This window comes from Loxodonta africana, chromosome 3, assembly GCF_030014295.1.
Source record: "Loxodonta africana isolate mLoxAfr1 chromosome 3, mLoxAfr1.hap2, whole genome shotgun sequence".
Taxonomy (NCBI): Eukaryota; Metazoa; Chordata; class Mammalia; order Proboscidea; family Elephantidae; genus Loxodonta; species Loxodonta africana.
The window spans coordinates 24,035,997-24,056,256 of record NC_087344.1 but is presented as its reverse complement, the minus strand read 5'-3'; the positions used below and the strand labels follow the sequence as shown (position 1 = coordinate 24,056,256).

Sequence of the window (20,260 nt, the reverse complement as noted above, 5' to 3'; positions counted from 1 at the left end):
GTGCATCATGGGTCGTTTAGAAACCCAATGAAACACAACCGGCTCCACTCCCCACGAAGACACGCTATTCTGCAGGCAGAGTTGGGGTGTGGGAACTAGTATTCTTGACCTCTTGGAACAGATGCCGGAGACGGGTGGACGGATTTTAATAAGTTATTCGATCCCTCTGGGCACAGATGGGCCAGAGAATAGGGAACCAAGTGAGGAGGCAGGAGCATTAAAGGGGGAGAGGCAGCAGTAACCAGGGAAATGGAGAACCACCGTGGAAGATGGCAGAGCATGAACCAAAATCCCAGCGCTCAGAAAGACGGCAAAAAGGCCACCAACAAGGTTAGCCAACCTTGACCAGGATCACAGCAACCTGGAAACACCCTAGCTGTCCTTCCAGAAGGGCTGGTTAAATAAGTGCAATAGGGCCGCAGCTACCATAAAGGAGAATGAGGAAGCTCTCCATGTACTTAGGTGTAAACCAATTTCTCAGATATACTACGAAGAAAAAAAAAAAAAAGCAATACAGAAATGTATGTAAAGGACACTAACATTTATGAGAAAATAGGTGTACATGGAAAATTTCTGGAGGAATACACAAACCAATAAAAACTGTTGCACTTTTTGTGCTATTTGAATTGTTGATCATACACATGTATTATTTTTTCAATAACAAACCTTATTTTCTAAGAACGCTGGCTTTGTAATTGGTCATATCTAGGTTAGAATCCTGGGCCTGTTTATTTGCTGAGTGATAATGACTTCATTGCTCTGATCCTCAGTTTCCTCTTCTGTAAAATGAGGAATACAACTCTACATGCGTCATAAAGTTGCAAGAATTAAATACACATGACTAGCATCAAAAACAGTGCCAAACACAGTGTAAGCTCCGGCTAGGCCACACCTATTACCATCACTGTTGACTGAGAGCGAGATTAAGTCAAGTGTATGCAGTCAGGTCCCTAAAGATCAGCGCTTTGAACCCACCAGCTGCTCTGAGGGAGATGTGGCAGTCGGCTTCCGTAAAGATTTGCAGTCTTGGAAACCCTATGGGCCAGTTCTACCCTGTCCTGTAGGGTCACTATGAGTCATAATCAACCACAGCAACGAATCTGGTTTTGTTTTTCACTAACCTAAAGGTTGGTGGTTTGAACCTACCCAGCAGTGCTGTGGAAGAAAGGCCTAGCAATCTGTTTCCATAAAGATTAAAGCCAAGAAAATCCTACGGGGCAGCTTTACTCTGTCACATGGGGTCGCTATGAGGCAGGGGTGACTTAACGGAGGGTATGCAGTCATGGAGGTAACAGAGGGGAGGCTGAGAGCGTGAACTGCCTGAGTTCAAATCCTGAGTCTGCCACTCCCTCAGTGGGTGATCCTGAGCGAGCTCCTTTTCCTTTCTGGGCCTCAGTTTTCTCACCTGTGAAAAAGGGAAGGACAAGAGTACCCACCACCAGGGTGGCTGAGGGGCCTGGGCCACAGCTTCCATCTTGGGTACATCCTACACACTGGGCTGTGCCAGGTGCTTTCCAGATACCAGGAGCTGCTGTGGTTACTTGTTATCAGTGGGAGGGGAGAATGTCTGTCACAGTGAAGCTCAGACCAGGAAGGAGACCAAGACTGGATTCCTCCCCAAGAAGACACAGAGTCATGATGTTAGAATGAAAAAACCAAACCTTCAATATCTTCCAGTCCCTCCCTCTTCCCCCAATGCCGGAAGCCCCCTGGCCAGCTCAGCCCAGTGTGATTCCCACAGAGGCCAGGGCTTCGGTGGCCCAGGTCGGGTAGAGGGTGGGGTCCCCGTACATAGTGTCCATGAAGTTACGCACGAAGTCGGGGAAGCGCTTCTCCACGATGCTGGCTCGCACAGCACTCATCAGCTGCAGCTGCAGGGAGGGGGCGACATCGTGAGCCAAGGGAGGCCCGAAACCCTGCCTATTCCCTCACCCACCCAGCCACAGGCCCACCTGGTAGGCAATGTTGTGGACAGTGAGGTGGTGCAGGGCGGCGGTGTTGTCACTGTGGAGCAGTGCATGCAGGAAGGCCCGGCTGTGCCTGTGGTCCAGGGGGTCGGGGTCAGCAATGCTGGGTCCTGCCGCTCCCCCCACCTTCCCTCAACCCCTAGGCCTCGCCTACTTCTGGCAGGTGGGGCAGGTGCACTCAGGGTTGATGGGACCAAAATCCTTCTCATACTGCTTCTTCTTTAGCTGCAGATTCCCAGTGGGCACCAGGGCAGAGCCAAAGCGCTAGGGGAGGAGAGAGGCAGGGGAGGAGGGTCACCCAAGTCTTCACCCTCCCCGCCCCCACCCCCAGCTCCGCCCTTGCCTGCCCCTGCCCAGGGCCTCACCGCCGTCCGTGTGGGGAAGACACAGTCGAACATGTCACATCCGAGAGCCACGCAGACCACCAGATCGGTGGCATAGCTGGGGGTGAGGCCATGGGGGGAGGGGAGCAGTGAACCTCAAACCCTTGGCCTGGGCTTCCTCCCCACCGTCAGGTTTCCTGGGCCTAGGCCATAGTCCCTCAGAACCGCCCGAGGGGAGGGCTGGATCCTGCTTAATCCTCCCTCTCCCCAACCCCCACTCCCACATGTGGGGCCCTGTCTCCCCTCTCCCCTACATACCCAACCCCCATCAGGTATCTGGGCTTGTCCTTAGGCAGTCGCGAGGTGCTCAGCGCCACCATCCTCCAGAACTGGCCCTTGCTCTCGCCCCCGCTCAGGCCCCCGATGGCAAAGCCTGGCACGTCCCTCTTGGTCATCTCTGGGGGCACAGGGCAGGATGAGGGGTGGCCAGGCAAGGGAAAATTACTTCCCATCCCTAAGCAGACCCTCAGGAAGGGAGAGAAAGTGCGTGAGCGTGTGTATGTATATGGATGGGGGGCTGCTGGGGACCTTAGCTACCATTTATCGAACGCCTGCTGCACGTAAGACCCTCTCCTTCAATCCTCAGGAGTGGGACATGGGCCCACACTTGCTTACCTAAGACCTTTAGAGCCAGATTTGTTTCAGAAGTTTCTAGATTTTAGAACAGTGAGCATCCTATATGCTGGGTAACAGCCAGTCATGAAATGCTGTACCATGTCTACAGCAAAATGGGTGAAGACTTGAAATGTGTGAGACAAATAACAACACAGGTCTGGTTTTGTCACCACATGAATTGCAGACGTCGGAGCTTTTTAGGTTTTAGACTTGGATGGCTCCAGAAGTGTAGAGAAGGGATGGGAGACCTGCACTGTTGTTGAGCTCGTCCAACAGATGAGGAAATGGAGGCTCGGAGAGCTGACACCACATATGCCAGCAGGTGGATTCAAACTCAAGTCTGGCCTCAAAGCCCAGGCTTGTCTCAGGCCCCAGCTGCCAGTTCAATCCAGGGGAGGCCACAGCATCAACAAAGCAGGTGCTGTCTGGGGCTGGGTGTTGTAGCTAGAGTGAGCAGCAGAAGCAACTGGGGACAGGTTGGTTAAACGCAGGTTCCCAGGCGTTCCTCCTCTCCCCACCCAATCATGGAGGAACACCCAGAAGGCTGCATTTTACCAGCCCTCCTCAGTAGGGGGGGCTGGTGTAGGTAAGCCTGGGAGCACGCTGATGCTTGTCAAACTGCAGGTGGAGGGGAACTGAATATGATGGGGAGAGACCAGCAGTGTTGTTTGCGAATGAAAAAACCACAGAAAATACCAGAAAGCATTGCAAGGGTAATGCTTCCTGAAGCTCTGATGTCTGTTTTCATGCACATCTGCAGGAACTGAGAAGTGATGGGAAATGGATCACTGACTGTGGGTCTCAGTTAAAAGACTGAAAGCTACTGGACCAGGGCAGGGGAGAGGAGACTTGGGGACGAAGAGGGATCACAACAAGGACAATCTCAATAACCAAGCTGATGCCAGGCACCGGTGGGGCACTTTGAGCGGATTTTCCCATTTCATCCTCACTTCGATCCCATTACATTGGGAGTATTTTCCCATTTTACAGAGGAAAAAAGTGAGGCTCAAAGACGCAAAGCCACTGGCCCAAGGCCATGCAGCCATGAAGCCATGGAAGTGTGCCTGAGGGACTCACAGAACCCAGGGTCTTGCCCATGATGCCTCATGGCCTGAGTCTCCCATCTGTGCCTCCCTTTGTCTCCATGGCCATGGCCTTGCTTCCAGCCTCATCACCCTGGGCCCCCACTCCGGCCTCCTGATGGGCCTCCCATGTCCTTACTTTCTAAGAACACCCGGTTTGTAATTAGTTGTATTGAGGTGAGAATCCTGGGCCTGTTTATTTGCTGGGTGATAACGACCAAGTGACTTCATTGCTCTGGTCCCAGTTTCCTCTTTTGTAAAATGGGGAACACAACTCTACATGCATCATAAAGTTGCAAGAATTAAATACACATGACAAGCGTTGAGAACAGTGCCAATTACAGGGTAAGCTCTGGCTAGGCCACATCAATTATCATGACTGTGTTGTTTTTCTCTGATGCTTCTTGCTTCCCGTCACTCTCCTGCTAAGCCCCTCCATGGCTCCCCAATGCCTCAATGGGGTGTCCCAGGGCCTCCATTGTTGGCACACTGCCCACGGCCCAGCCCCTCAGTCCTGACCCCGTGTGTCATCTCGGCCAAGAGCAGCACTGTGGAGCAGTTAGTGCTGTAGGTTCTGGAGCCTGAAGACGTGGGTCCCAACCCCAGCTCTGCAACATCCAAGCTGTGCTGTCCACGGTGAGTCACATAACAGCTCTGTGCCTCAGTTTCCCCATCTGTTACTCGGAAGCCTAGCAGTCTGTCCCCACGTTATAGGATGTCTGTGAAGACTCCATTGTGGGTAAGTTGGGTGCCTAGTGAATGTCCGAAAACCTTTAGCTATTGCAATTACTATTATCTTTAAATATGCTCCATGCCATGCTGCCTCTGGGCATTGGCTCTAGCTGTGCACTCCACCTGGGATGCCCTTTCGCCCATAGCCACCACTGCCTGAACCCCGTTGTATGCCAGGCCCACATGGGACCACGGTGAAGGACAAGCTCCAGTCCTGCCAGCAAGTGGCTTTACCTTCAAGGCAAGTAGCCCGGAGATCTGCATCCAGCCCACCCTGGATGATGGCAAAGAGGTTCTGCTTGTCCGGCCGCCGATGGGCTGCAATGCACCGGTCCAGCCAGCGGATTGACCTGCAAGAGGGCTCTGGTCATGGGCCCTAGGGGCCTGATGAGGGAAGTGAGACACAGCTGCCCCTCCCTGACACATACACAAGCACGGGTGCGCACACACCTGTACATGGCCTCCTCCACGCGTGGCCCCGTTACAGTACTGCTGACCACATCATCCAGCTGCATGATGATGTCCGAGCCTGAGGGCAGGTGGGGAGAGACAGGGGAGCTATGTGAGTCAGGAGAAGCCTCCATCCCGATCCACGGACTTGGGACGTTTCAGCCTCTACAGTCACATGAGCCATTTCCTTGATATAAATCTCTCTATATATATACATTTACACACTTCACTGTTTTGCTTCTTCTGTAGAGAACCCGGCCTAAGACAAACCCCTTCCCCAGCTCTTGCTGACTCCCCATTCCAAACCCGTTACCATTGAATTGATTCCAACTCATACTTAAGCCCCTCCAATCTGCTCACACAGCAGCCAGGGGGAGCCTTTCAGAACACATACCTAATCTTGCCTTCCCCTAGCCTAAAACTCTGTCCTAGCACATAGGATAAAACCCCACATCTGCAAATTTATCCTTCCACAGCAAAACGTTTATGTACAAAGTCATTCATCACTGTGAAGCACCCAGTAGCAAGACTGGGAACCCACGTGGCCAGCAACAAGGGTCTGGTTAAACAAACTGTGGTCCAGGCTTTGATGGAATGTTCCTTTCCTACACTTCCAAATCCCAGAAACTTCTCAGATCAAAGGCTTTTTCCTGTGCTTATGGCACGCTCATTTGGCAGCAAAGCCTGCGATGGCTATAATCATTTGCTCATCCAATTTAGGATGAAGATTCATTCGTGAATGTTAATGCCAGAAGAGTGAAGTGTTTGACCATACAGTACAGCCCCAAGCCCCACTAGGATGCTGCATAAAAAGTGATAATATGCCCTGCAATATCTTTCTAGAATCTTAAAATCCTGAAGTCTGATGTATCTACCCTAGGATTACAGATTAGGGACTTGTGAACTTATGTGTTATGCAACTATACAACTGGCCACTGAAAACCCTGTACGCCATAGTTCTAGTCTGACATGCATGGGGCTACCAAGTCAGAACTGACTCGAGGGCAACTGGTTAGGGTTAAGTAATGGCATAATGACATATGCAAAGAGCTGGAGATTGAAAACCAAAAAGGAAGAACACGGGCGGCATTTCTCAAGCTGAAAGAACTGAAGAAAAAATTCAAGCCTCGAGTTGCAATAGTGAAGGATTCCATGGAGAAAATATTAAATGATGGAGGAAGCATCAAAAGAAGATGGAAGGAATACACAGAGTCATTATACCAAAAAGAATTAGTCAATATTCAACCAATTCAAGAGGTGTCATATGATCAGGAACCGTTTCAAGAGGAACTGATGGTACTGAAAGAAGTCCAAGCTGCTCTGAAGGCACTGGCGGAAAAAAAAGGCTCCAAGAATTGATGGAATATCAGTTGAGATGTTTCAACAAAGGGATGCAGCACTGGAGGTGCTCACTCGTCTATGCCAAGAAATATGGAAGACAGCTTCCTGGCCAACTGATTGGAAGAGATCCATATTTATGCCTATTCCCAAGAAAGGTGATCCAACCGAATGTGGAAATTATAGAACAATGTCATTAATATCACATGCAAGCAAAATTCTGCTGAAAATCATTCAAAAATGGCTGCAGCAGTACATCGACAGGGAACTGCCAGAAATTCACGCCGGTTTCAGAAGAGGACGTGGAACCAGGGATATCATTGCTGATGTCAAATGGATCGTAACTGAAAGCAGAGAATACCAGAAGGATGTTTACCTGCGTTTTATTGATTATGGGAAGGCATTTGACCGTGTGAATCGTAACAAACTACGGATAACACTGCAAAGAATGGGAATTCCAGAACACTTAATTGTGCTCATGAGAAGCCTTTACATAGATCAAGAGGCAGTTGTTCAGACAGAACAAGGGGATACTGAGTGGTTTAAAGTCAGAAAGGTGTGTGTCAGGGTTGTATTCTTTCACCATACCTATTCAATCTGTATGCTGAACAAATAATACGAGAAGCTGGACTATATGAAGAAGAACGGGCCATCACGTTTGGAGGAAGACTCATTAACAACCTGCGTTATGCAAATGACACAACCTTGCTTGCTGAAAGTGAAGAGGACTTGAAGCACTTACTAATGAAGATCAAAGACCACAGCCTTCAGTATGGATTACACCTCAACATAAAGAAAACAAAAATCCTCACAACTGGACCAATGAGCAACATTATGATAAACGGAGAAAAGACTGAAGTTGTCAAGGATTTCCTTTTACTTGGATCCACAATCAACAGCCATGGAAGCAGCTGTCAAGAAATCAAAAGACTCATTGCACTGGGCAAATCTCCTGCAAAGGACCTCTTCAAAGTGTTGAAGAGCAAAGATGTCACCCTGAAGACTAAGGTGCGCCTGACCCAAGCCATGGTATTTTCAATCGCATCATATGCATGTGAAAGCTGGACAGTGAATAAGGAAGACCGAAGAAGAGTTGACGCCTTTGAATTGTGGTGTTGGCGAAGAATATTGAATATACCATGGACTGCCAAAAGAACGAACAAATCTGTCTTGGAAGAAGTACAGCCAGAATGCTCCTTAGAAGCAAGGATGAAAAGACTGTGTCTTACATACTTTGGACATGTTGTCAGGAGGGATCAGTCCCCGGAGAAGGACATCATGCTTGGCAGAGTACAGGGTCAGCGGAAAAGAGGAAGACCCTCAATGAGGTCGATTGACACAGTGGCTGCAACAATGAGCTCAAGCATAACGATTGTAAGGATGGCGCAGGACCGGGCAGTGTTTCGTTCTGTTGTGCATAGGGTTGCTATGAGTCGGAACCGACTCCACAGCACCTAACAACAATGGCATAAGAGACCCAAGCAATGAGTATCAACAGCTCATTAAGAGAAACCTGAAGGCAAAGGGGAAAATGCAGAACAGAATTTCAAATTCTCCTGGAATTCGGACTTCCTGGAGCCTTGAGGGCTAGATGAAACCCCCCAACCAAACCACTGCCCTAAAATAATCTCTAAACCTTAAACTGAAAACATTGCCTGAAGTCTTCTTAAAACCAAACAATAGCTTATCTTCCCTAGTAAAGAATGTCTGCCTTGAGCATTGTGCTCTTTTAAGATCCTATCTATATGAGATCAAATGGATAACAACTCAAAAGCTTAGATATGAACCTTAGTGAGATTATGTTAATGGAGGAGGAACAACTCAGAAAAGGAGGAGAATGGTTGCACAACTCAAAGATTGTAATCAGTGTCACTGAGTTGTACCTGTAGAAACTGTTGAATTAGTGTATGTTCTGGTGCGTATATTCTCAACAACAACAAAAAATAAATAAAATACATAAAAGACAGAGAGAGAGGGAGACACATGAAGGCAGGTATTAGGCTCCCTCTGAGGGAATACATATCAAATACACGTTGACATCTCTGAAGCCATCTTGCCGAATCCAGCCTAAACCTCTAGGTCTAACTACCAACCTACAGACAATTCAGAGAGTGGAAGAAACCCGTTAAGGGACACCAAAGGGAGGCAATCAACAAAATTCAGACCATGTGAAACACTACAGAGCAAAGGAACCAGCTTCTTCAAGAAACAAATTGGGGAGGAAAAAAAAAAAGAGGAGGTGAAAGGAGAACCTATATCACATATATACATAGCAGTAATCCTGTAGCCAGAGTTAAACTGCCAAGAAGTGGCTGGTGGATTCAAACTTCTGACCTTGTGGTTAGCAGGGAGCTCTTAACAACTGCGCCACCAGGGCTCCATACCATATATACATATAGCATAAATTAAAAGAGACTTAACAACCCTCTGAACATTATTTGGATCCTAAAGTGAACTGATACATTGGAATTACGGTATTAGGGAAGAATATTGAATATGCCATAGACTACCAGATAAACAAACAAATCTGTCTTAGAATAAGTACATACAGACAGAATGCTCCTAAGAAGGAAGGGTGGCAAGACTTCATCTCACGTACTTTGGACATGCTATCAGGAGGGTCTAGTCCCTGGAGAAGGACATCACGCTTGGTAAAGTAGAGGGTCAGCAAAACTGAGGAAGACCCTCCACCAGATGGCTTGACATAGTGGCTGCGACAATGGGCTTAAGCATAGCAACAAGTGTGAGGTTGGCACAGGACCAGCAGTGTTTTGTTCTGTTGTACGTGGGGTCACTATGAGTCAGAACCTACTTGGTGGCGGCTAACAATAATGACAAAGTGAAGAGACTGTGAAAAAAAATTACGACATTTATGAAACAACTGGAAATATGAATACTGGCCAAATATTTGATATTAAGGAATTACTTACTGCTGTTTTTAGGTGGGATGGTGATATTGTGGTTATGTGTGAAAAAAAAAACCTGACTCATGTTTTAGAGATACAAACTGAAATCTTTATATATGAAATGATATGATGTCTAAGACTTGTTTCAAAATAATACAGATAACCCAAGGAGTTTAAAAAGCTAAGAAAAGAACAGCAAAACAAACCCAAGTGGAAGGAAATAATAACGAAAAAAGCAAAAATCGATGAAACATATCCATACCATGAAATATTATTCAACAATAAAAAGGAAAAGACACAGATGAATCTGGAAAACACTATGCTAGGTAATCAAAATCAGTCACGGAAGTCTACATGCTGTATGGTTCTATCGCTACAAACTGCCATAATAGGCAACTCTATAGAAACATATCTTACCATCAATAGGTTGTGGCACCAATTCACGAAGCCTAGTTGGAGGGGATTAGTGGTTAGGGCTAGAGGAGTGGGGGGAATAGGGAATGACTGATAATGGATACAGAGTTTCTTTTTGGGGTGATGAAAATATTCTGAAATTACATTGTGGTGATGGTTGCACAACTCTGTGACTATCCTAAAAATCACTGAATTGTACACATTAAATGCATGAATTGCATGGTTTATGAATTACATCTCAACGAGCTGTAGGAAAAAAAAAAGCAAAGAAATCAACAAAACATAAAGCCGACAAATGCAGAAAAAATTAACAAGTTCAATGTTGGATTTTAGAAAAAAAATCAAAATCTAAAAACACCTACTAAATTGATCAAGAAAGAAGAAATTGCTTGTGATAATTGGCCAAATGCAAATCAAAACTACAATGAGATACAATCTCACTCCAACAATACTGGCACTAACCAGAAAAAAAAAATATAGAAATTAACAAATGTTGGACAGGTTGCGGGGAAACTAGAACTGTTACGCATTGATGGTGGGAATGTAAAACAGTACAACCATTATGGAAAATGATATGGCACCTCTTTAAAAAGCTAGAAATAGAAATACCGTATGTTCTAGCAATACCACTCCTAGGAATACATTCTAGAGAAATAATAGCCATCACATGAATAGACATACACATACCTATGTTCGCTACAACATTACTCACAATAGCAAAAAGACAGAAACCACCTAAATGCCCATCAACAAACGAACGGATAAAAAAATTACGGTACATACACACAATGGAATACTATACAATGATAAAGAACAATGATGAATTCACGGAACATCTCACAACATGGATGAATCTGGAGGGTAATATGCTGAGTGAAATAAGTCAATCACAAAAGGACAACTATCGTATGAGACTACTATTATAAAAACCCAAGAAAAGGTTTACACACAGGAAAAAAAAAAACTATCTTTGATGGTTACAAGGGATGGGAGGGTTGGAAAGGAGAAATCACTACAAAGTAGACAAGTGTCAACTTTGGTGAACAGAAAGACAACACACAATATAGAGGAAGTCAAAACAACTGGACAAAGCAAAGTTTTAGAAGCTTCCTAGACACATCAAAACACCTTGAGGGACCAAGATGCTGAGGCTGAGGGCCAGGGACCTTGGTCTCAGGAGACATCTAGGTCAACTGGCATAACATAGTTCATAAAGAAAGTGTTCTACATCCTACTTTCCTGAGTAAATGTGGGGTCTTAAAAGCTTGTAAGCAATTGTATAAGATAATCTATTGGTCCCATCCTGACTAAAGCCAAGGAGAATGAAGAAAACCAAAAACACAAGGAAAATATTAGCCCAAAGGACTAAACGACCACAAGAACCACAGCCGCCACCAGCCTGAGCCAAGAAGAACTAGATGGAGCCTGGCTACCACCGCCAATTGTTCCGACAGGGATCATAATAGACAGTCCAGGACAGAGCAGGAGAAAAATGTAGAACAAAATTCAAATTCACAAAAAAAGACCACACTTACTGGTCTGACAGAGACTGGAGGAACCCCTGAGACTATGGCCCCAGAACACACTACTCACTCTGAACTGAAGTCACTACCAAAGTCCACTTTTCAGACAAAGATTAAACAGGGCTATAAAACAAACAATAACAAAGGTTGAGGAACGTGCTTCTTAGTTCACTCAAATATACAAGACTAAACGGGCAACTCCTGCCCAAAAGTAAGACGAGAAGACAAGAAAGGACAGATAAACTAGACAAATGGACATGGGGAAACCTGGGTGGAAAGGGGAGGAGTGCTGTCACATTGCGGGGATTACAACCAATGTGACAAAACCATTTGTGTGTAAATTTTTGAATAAGAAACTAACCTGCACTTTAAACTTTCACCTAAAGCACAATAAAATTATTTAAAAAAAGAAAGAAGAAATCATAAATTATCCACATCAGGAGTGAAAGAGTGGACATTACCACAGATCCTATGACATTCAAAGGTCATTACTTTTATTGTATGATCAGCTTTATGCCAAGAAAGTTGAAATAAAGTTCAAGAAATTGCCAAATTCCTTGGAGAATTCTATCAAATCTGACCCAAGATGAAAGATAAGCACGGAACAGCACTACCAACAGGTGAAATAAATTGTATTCATTATCTAAAACCTTCCCACAACAAGACTTCGGGCCTAGGTAGTTTCACTGGAAAATTCTATGAAACACTTAAAGAAGAAGGAACACCAATCTCATACAAATTCTATCAGAAAATAACATATAGGAAGTGCGAAGTGGGCTGGAATACCGATGAAACATACAGATCATGACCTCATAGGTGTAGAAGCTGGGTGACAGGTACCTGGGCTTCGGTCTACTTTTTCATGGATTTGAAATTTCCCATAAATAAATAAATAAATACATAAAGCAAGGCACAGGGAATGTGCTATAAATAGTATGCTCTTTTATGAGAAAAATTAGAATAGATTTGAACTTGCTTGTATTTGCAAGAATTCTAAAAAGATGCACTTGAAACCATTAACAGTAGTGACCTGCGGCAGTGGAGACAGACGGAGGCCAGGAGTGAAAAGGACATTGTTTACAGTACATATTTTTATATGAAACGCATATGAAATCTATGCGCGTTCAAAAAATTTTTTCAAGATGGATAAATCAAAATTCTTGATCCCAACCCACAAGGCCCTGCACAATCTGCCCCCATCACCTCCCTGCCCTCACCTTCTCAAACTCTCCCCCTTGCTCACTCTCCTCTACCTACATCGGTGTCCTCACCATTCCTCCAAAATACCAGGTCCTGCCTCAGAGCCTGTACATTTGCTCCTTCTTCTGTCCATACACACTTTTTCCCCTTTGGACACCTGGTTTATTTCTCCTCATTGTTGTCAGCTCTTAGGCCTACAGCAGCCTTCCCTGAGCCCACAGCCTGAACATGTTTGACAGTCCCATGCACTTAAATGTCATGGTCACAGTTGCCACTTTATATTTCTTTGTGCCTCTCACAAATTTTTTAGTAATTTACTTTTTGAAAAAGTAACACATACACAAGGTTCAAAACTTGTAAAGTACCCCCAGATTTTAAAAAGCACAAAACGAAAGGTGAAAGGTCTCCTGCCCACCGAGGGAGGGATGACCAAGAGCACGTAGAAAGTTTTGAGGGTGATGGATGTAATCATCACCTTTATGATGGTGATGATTTCACAGGTGCACACATGTCAAGCCCTATTAAACTATACACTTAGAATATATGCAGTTTAAAACGTTTTGATCAAATATTTTATAGAAGAATCCTGATCAAAAGGCGAAAAATGCGGAACAGAATTCAAAATCTCATGGAATTCACACTTTCTGGAGCCACGGAGGCTAGATGAACCCCTGTTACTACCCTGAGATAATCTTTAAACCTTAAACCAAAAACATTCCCTGAAATCTTCTTAAAACCAAACAATATTGCTGTTATTGTTAGGTGCTATCAAGTCAGTTCCAAATCATAGCGACCCTATATACAACAGAATGAAACACAACAGTGCCTGATCCTGAGTCATCCTCAGGACCACAGCTATGTTAGAGCTCACTGTTGCAGCCACTGTGTCAATCCATCTCATGCACGGTCATCCTCTTTTTTGCTGACCCTCTACCTTACCAAGTATGATGTCCTTCTCCAGGGACAGGTCCTTCCTGATAACACATCCAAAGTACATGAGACAAAGTCTTACTATCCTCACTTCCAAGGAGCACTCTGGCTGTACTTCTTCCAAGATACACTTGTTCGTTCCTGGCAGTCCATGGTATTTTCAATATTCTTCACCGACACCATAATTCAAAGCCATCAATTATTTGGTCTTCCTTATTCATTGTTCAGCTTTCACATGCATATGAGACAACTGAAAATACCAAGTTTTGGCCAGGTGCATTTTAGTCTTCAAAGTAACATCTTTGCTTTTAACACTTTAAAGAGATCTTTTGCAGCAGGTTTGCCCAATGTAAATACATCACTTGATTTCTTGACTGCTGCTTCCATGGGCATTGATTGCATATCACAAATAATGAAATCCTCAACAACCTCAATCTTTTCTCTGTTTATCATGATGTTGCTTATCGGCCCAGTTATGAGGATTTTTGTTTTATGTTGAGGTGTAATCCGTACTACAGGCTGTAGACTTTGATCTTCATCAATTAAGTGCTTCGAGTCCTCTTGTCTTTCAGCAAACAAGGTTGTATCGGCTGCATAACACAGGCTATTAATGAGTCCTCCTCCAATCCTGAAGCCAAGGTCTTCTTCATATAGTCCAGCTTCTTGGATTACTTGCTCAGCATACAGCATACAGATTGAATAAGCATGGTGAAAGGATACAACCCTGATACACATAACTCCTGATTTTAAAGCATGCAGTATCCCTGTTCTGTTCGAACGACTGCCTCTTGGTCTATGTACAGGTTCCTCATGAACAGAATTAAGTGTTCTGCAATTTCCATTCTTCGTAACGTTATCCATAATTTGTTATGATCCACACAGTCGAATTCAGACACAGGTAAACATCTTTCTGGTATTGTCTGCTTTCAGCCAAGATCCATCTGATATCAGCAATGATATGCCTCATTCCATGCCTTCTTTTGAATCCGGCTTGAATTTCTGGCAGTTCCCTGTCGAAGTACTGCTTCAACTGTTTTTAAATTATCATCAGTAAAGTTTTACTTGCATGTGATTTTAATGATACTGTTTGATAATGTCTACATTCTGTTGAATCACCTTTCTTTGGAATGGGCACAAATATGGGTCTCTTGCAGTCTGTTGGCCAGGTAGCTGTCTTCCAAATTTCTTGCCATAGACCAGTGTGCACCTCCAGCACTGCATTCGTATGTCGAAAGACCTCAACTGGTGTTCCATCAATTCCTGAAGCATTGTTTTTGGCCAATGCCTTCGATGCGGCTTAGACTTCTTCCTTCAATACCAACAGTTCTTGACCATATGCTACCTCCTGAAATGGTTGAATGCAGACCAAATCTTTTTGGTACAGTGCCTCTGTGTATTCCTCCCATCTTCTTTTTTTTCATATGAATGGAAATATACAGTACACTCTATTCCTACCTTGTTTTTATTTTTTTTCTTTAAATTGTGACATTTTGAGGAATGCCTATCTCTCTTACGGACTGTAAGGTCAGAGAGAGTATGGATGGTATAGCACCAGCACCCAGCCAGATTACCAGGAGTAGAGGCCCCAGAATCTCTGTATGGGAGGGGCTTAAAATCACCAATGTGGCTGGAAGATGGAGAGATTTCAACATGAGCTCCCATAGCACTTTACAAGACAGAATATGTTAACTGTCCTTATCAAGGAATGGGTGATATTCATGGAGATGGGAGGGGCCTGAAAGAAAACCAAACCAAGGCCGTTGCCAATGAGTCCATTCCGACTCATAGCAACCCTACTGGACAGAGTAGAGCTCCCCCATAGAGTTTTCAAGGAGTGCCTGGTAGATTCTAACTGCTGACCTTTTGGTTAGCAGCCGAGATCTTAACCACTGTGCCACCCCAATTCAGGGAAGGGCCTAAAGCCTCCCCAATTCCCCCATGGTGCCACCATTATTTCAATAGATAGTTGTTCAGTTGGTTTATTTAAGAGAAATGATAGCAATAATGATAATAAAAATTACTATGTGCCAGAAATTGTGCTAAGAGATTTACGACATTACCTCATTTATTCTTGTCAGGAATGCTACCATGTACCTGCTATTATTACTTATCCGCGTTTGAGGTGGCTCAGGAGCCCTAGCGGCGCAGTGGTGAAGAGCTATGGCTGCTAACCAAAAGGCCAGCAGTTCAAATCCACCAGCCACTCGCTGGAAACTCTTTGGGGGCAGTTCTACTGTGTCTTACGGGGTCCCTGTGAGTCGGAATCAACTCGATGGCAACGGATTTTATTTTGAGTTTTGAAGTGGTTCAAGTAAAGCTCAGAGAGGGGGTAGTATCTTGTCCAAAGCCCCACCGCATAAAGGGCAGCCAACCTCACTAACCCCCTGACCCGCAGAGGAAGGGGCAGCTCCCCACGGTCTGCTCACCCAGAGCATTCTGGATCTCCACAGACTTCTCAGGGCTCAGGAGGGTCTCGGCACCATCGTAGGGGGAGCGAAATCTGACGCCTTCCTCTGTCACCTCAGAGAGGGACACCAGGGACACCATCTGGAAGCCGCCGCTGTCCTGGAGGAAACCCCACGGCAGGACTATCAGTGGATAGGGACGGGAAAGCGCCACCCTCCAGCCCTCGAGGAGTGCGCTCTGACCCCAACCCCAACCCCACCTCACCGTCAGCAGGTTGTGGGACCAATTCATGAAGCCATGGAGACCATGGGCTTTCTGGATCAGCTCAGGACCCTGAGTAGGGAGAAGAAGGGGTCAGGTCAGGGGTGAGCGCGGCCCTAGGGGTCCTTGGAGGCCCTGGGGGTCCATGCAGGATGGGCGGGTTTCCCTCCCCACCGTTCCCACACGGCTAGCACAAAGCCTGGGCCAGGGAGGACTCTCAGTATGCGTTTGTTGATTGACTCTTGGAGCCGTGTCGGGGCTTGGGGCTTGGTCCAGGGCTCCCCACGCTCCGCTGCCGCCCTGCCGAGGCAGAGCCCACCCACCGGCCTCAGACCCAGATGGTAGGTGTTGCCCAGGCAGATGCGGCAGCCCAGAGCGTCCAGCTGCTCGGCCGTGATGCCCTTCATGGTGGCCTGCGTGCCCACTGGCATGAACACCGGAGTGGCCACCGTCCCATGCGGCAGCCGCAGCTCGCCCGCCCGGGCCCTGGAGCGGCTGCACTCTGCCACCAGCCGCAAGATTCGCGGGGCCGACTCCAGGGAAGTCGGGTTAGCTGCTACCGCCATCTTGGCTGCCGGAACCACGTGGGCAAAGAAAAGCGTGGGCGGCGCCATGTTGACTCCAGTCACGTGACACGAGACGCAGGCCGAAATGCGGGGAGAGCGTCAGGGAAACCATGACAACGGTTGCTGGTGCGCTCGCACCCGCTGGGGGCCTAGTTCTCTGCCTCCTGCAGCTCGTTATCCCGAAGAATCCAGTTGTCTCAGCTTCTAATACTAGCTCTACAACCAAATCCTGTCTGCGTCATCATTTTCTCCTCCATCCAATCCGGCAAATCACGGCATGAGGACGCCGTGAAGATTGAATGGAAATGATTGGTTGTATAGATATTTGCACAGGAACTGGCACCTGGTGCTCAATAAGGGAGAATTGCAATTGCTTTTAGAGTTATTATCACCAGTCTCTACCCTTCACCTCCTGATTCATGGCCTTTGCTGGGGCCCTCTAGCCTTAGCAATTCCCATCTCATCTTCCAGGTCTCAGGTTGAAGGCCATCTCAGAGAGATCTACGACTTCTTATCACAATCTATAAACATTTTCCAGATTTATTATTTATTCATTGTCAGTTTCCTCCCAAGAATGTCAGCTCCAGGAAGGCAGGGACTTTTGTGCAGATTGTTCGTTGCTTTGTTCCAAGAGCTTAGAACAAGACCTTGTACATAATAGGTGTTCAATAAAGACAAGTTTATTCAGTGAAAAAAGAAATCCCAGATTTACGGGTGGGGAGGTTGCGGCCCAGAACCTAGCCACATTCATTCATTCCGTGGAAACCTACGTGCACATCCCCTAGATAGTGCCAGCCTCCAGCCGCACAGGGGTGAGAGAGGCTGGGTCACAGAATGATGGAGCACTGGCTGTGTTCCACTAATAATGGTGGTGGTTGTTAGTTGCCGGCGAGTCAGCTCAGACTCATGGAGATTTTGTGTATAACAGAATGAAATGTTGCCTGATTCTGTCCCATTTCTATGACCGTTGGTATGTCTGAATCCATGTTGCGGCTACTGTGTCCATCTATCTCGTTGACGGTTTCCCTCATTTATGTTGATCCTCTACTTTACCAAACAGCTAATTATCAGAGCTATAATTATCATAGGAGCCCTGGTGGCACAGCGGTTAAGAGCTTGGCTGGTAACCAAAAGGTTGACAGTTCAAATCCACCAGCAGCTTCTTGGAAGCCCTATGGGGCAGTTATACTCAGTCCTATAAGTTTGCTACGAGTTGGAATCGATTTCATGGCAGTGAGTTTCGAGTTATCATTTATTATTGTTGGAGCTGGAGCTAACATTTGAGCTGGCCAGCAGAGGGCACCACTGTCCCAAAATCCTTCCTCTCAAGAGACACACTTGCCTAAACTGGGCTGCTCTGGATAGACTGGGAGCCTCAGCCTCCTGTAAGAAAGTTAATGATGCCAGTTTTGCAGGGTGGTAAACAGTCCTCACTGAGCCATGCCTGAAAAATTCCCACCCAGGAGGACTACCTCAGGGCCTTTGCACTTGCTGTTACTTTTGTCTGCAACACTTCTTCCCATATTCTTCATGGCTGCCTCATATTTTTCACTTCTGTTACTCCACCTCAGAAAGCCCTGACTCCCCTCCATCCTAAGAACTCTCCACCCCCATCACTCTATATAACATCACCTGTAACTGGTAATATGCTTTTTCAAATTTCTACACATTTGTACATACACAGATTTTAATCCCCAGCACGGTTTTCTCTCTTGCCTTCCTGGCATCTCCACTGGGTGTCTACAGGCTTCCAATACAAACATGTTCAAAGCAGAGCTCTTCATTGTCTCCCCAAGCTTGCCCACACCCCTCCATCTTTCCCTTCTCAGTAATATCAGCTCAGTTCTTCCAGCTCAGACCAGAAAATTCAGGATGGTCCTTCTCCTCTCACTGTCTCTCACTCCATACATCTGATCTGTCAGCAAATGCTGGTGGTTCTGCTTCCAAAATCTATTCAGAATCGAGCACGTAGCCTTTATCCTAGTCTCATCACCAGCATCTCTTACCTGGACTATTGCCTTAGCTTCTTCACTGGCCCTCTGGTTTCTGACTTTTACTCGCTACTATATATTTTTGAAGGAATTTTAAAGGAAATGCCTTTAACATTTCAGCATTATGATGAAAATTTTTTGAAGATGCCCTTTTTATATATATAAAGTAAAATGAAGATCCCTTCAATTCGTAGTTCACTAACAGATTTTTACCACTAATAAATGTTTGTCTTGTTTGGAAACCTTGGAGGCATAGTGGTTAAGAGCTACACCTGCTAACCAAAAGGTCAGCAGTTCGAATCCACCAGGTGCTCCTTGGAAACCCTATGGGGCAGTTCTACTCTGTCCTACAGGGTCGCCACGAGTCAGAATCGACTCGATGGCAATGGGTTTGGTTTTGGGGTTTTTTTTTTTTTGTCTTGTTTAATATATTTTTTGAATTGCATCAATTTATTTATTAACGGCTATTTCCATTCCTGACATAAACTCAACTTCGTGATGGTATAATCTTTTATACATTGCTATATTAGTTTTACTAATATTTTATAAATGTTTGCATCTCTTATAAATGACATTGTTGTTGTTAGGTGTCATCGAGTCAGTTTTGACTCATAGTGACCCTATCTACTATAGAACAAAACACTGCCCGGTCCTGTGCCATCCTTGTGATTGTTATGCTTGAGCTCATTGTAGCAGCCACTGTGTCAATCCATCTTGTTGAGGGTCTTCCTCTTTTTTACTGACCCTCTACTTTACCAAGCATGATGTCCTTCTCCAGAGACTGGTCCCTCCTGATAATGTTTCCAAAGTATGGAAGATGAAGTCTCACCATTCTCGCTTCCAAGGAGCAATCTGGCTGTACTTCTTCCAAGACAAATTTGTTCTTTCTTTTGGCAGTCCATGGTATATTCAACATTGTTTGTCAACACCATAACTCAAAGGCATCAATTCTTCTTTGGTCTTCCTTATTCAATTCCCAGCTTTTTCATGCATATGAGGCGGCTGAAACACCATGGCTTGGGTCAGGCACACCTTAGTTCTTAAAGTCACGTCTTTGCTTTTTTTAACACATTAAAGGGGCCCCTTGCAGCACATTTGCCCAACGCAATGCGTCATTTGATTTTTTGCCTACTGTTTCTACGGGTGTTTATTGTGAATCCAAGTAAAATGAAATCCCTGACAATTTCAAATTTTTCTTCATTTATCATGATATTGCTTATTAGTCCAGTTATGAGGATTTTTTTTTATGTTAAACTGTAATCCATACTAAAGGCTGTAGTCTTTGATCTTCATCAGTAAGTGCTTCCTTTTCACTTTCAGCAAGCAAGGTGTGTCACCTGCATAAAACAGGTCGTTAATGAGTCTTCCTCCAATCCCAACGCCCCATTCTTCTTCATATAATCCAGCTTCTCAGATTACTTGCTCTGCATACTGATTGAATAGGTATGGTGAAAGGATACAACTTGACACACACCTTTTCTGACTTTAAACATGTA

The 20,260-nt window shown here is 45.4% G+C and overlaps 1 protein-coding gene across 1 annotated transcript; it reads right to left on the bottom strand.

Annotated features, from left to right (window-relative positions):
* Positions 1 to 1,641: 1,641 nt before the first annotated feature.
* Positions 1,642 to 19,161, bottom strand: QTRT1 (queuine tRNA-ribosyltransferase catalytic subunit 1). Its single transcript, XM_003413089.4, has 10 exons — positions 16,531 to 19,161; positions 16,211 to 16,279; positions 15,967 to 16,105; positions 5,230 to 5,308; positions 5,014 to 5,129; positions 2,609 to 2,747; positions 2,333 to 2,408; positions 2,122 to 2,231; positions 1,953 to 2,040; positions 1,642 to 1,871 (listed from the first exon to the last, which is right to left on the bottom strand). The coding sequence occupies exons 1-10, from the start codon at positions 16,819 to 16,821 to the stop codon at positions 1,719 to 1,721; spliced, it is 1,260 nt and encodes a 419-aa protein (XP_003413137.2). The 5' UTR covers positions 16,822 to 19,161; the 3' UTR covers positions 1,642 to 1,718.
* Positions 19,162 to 20,260: the final 1,099 nt, after the last annotated feature.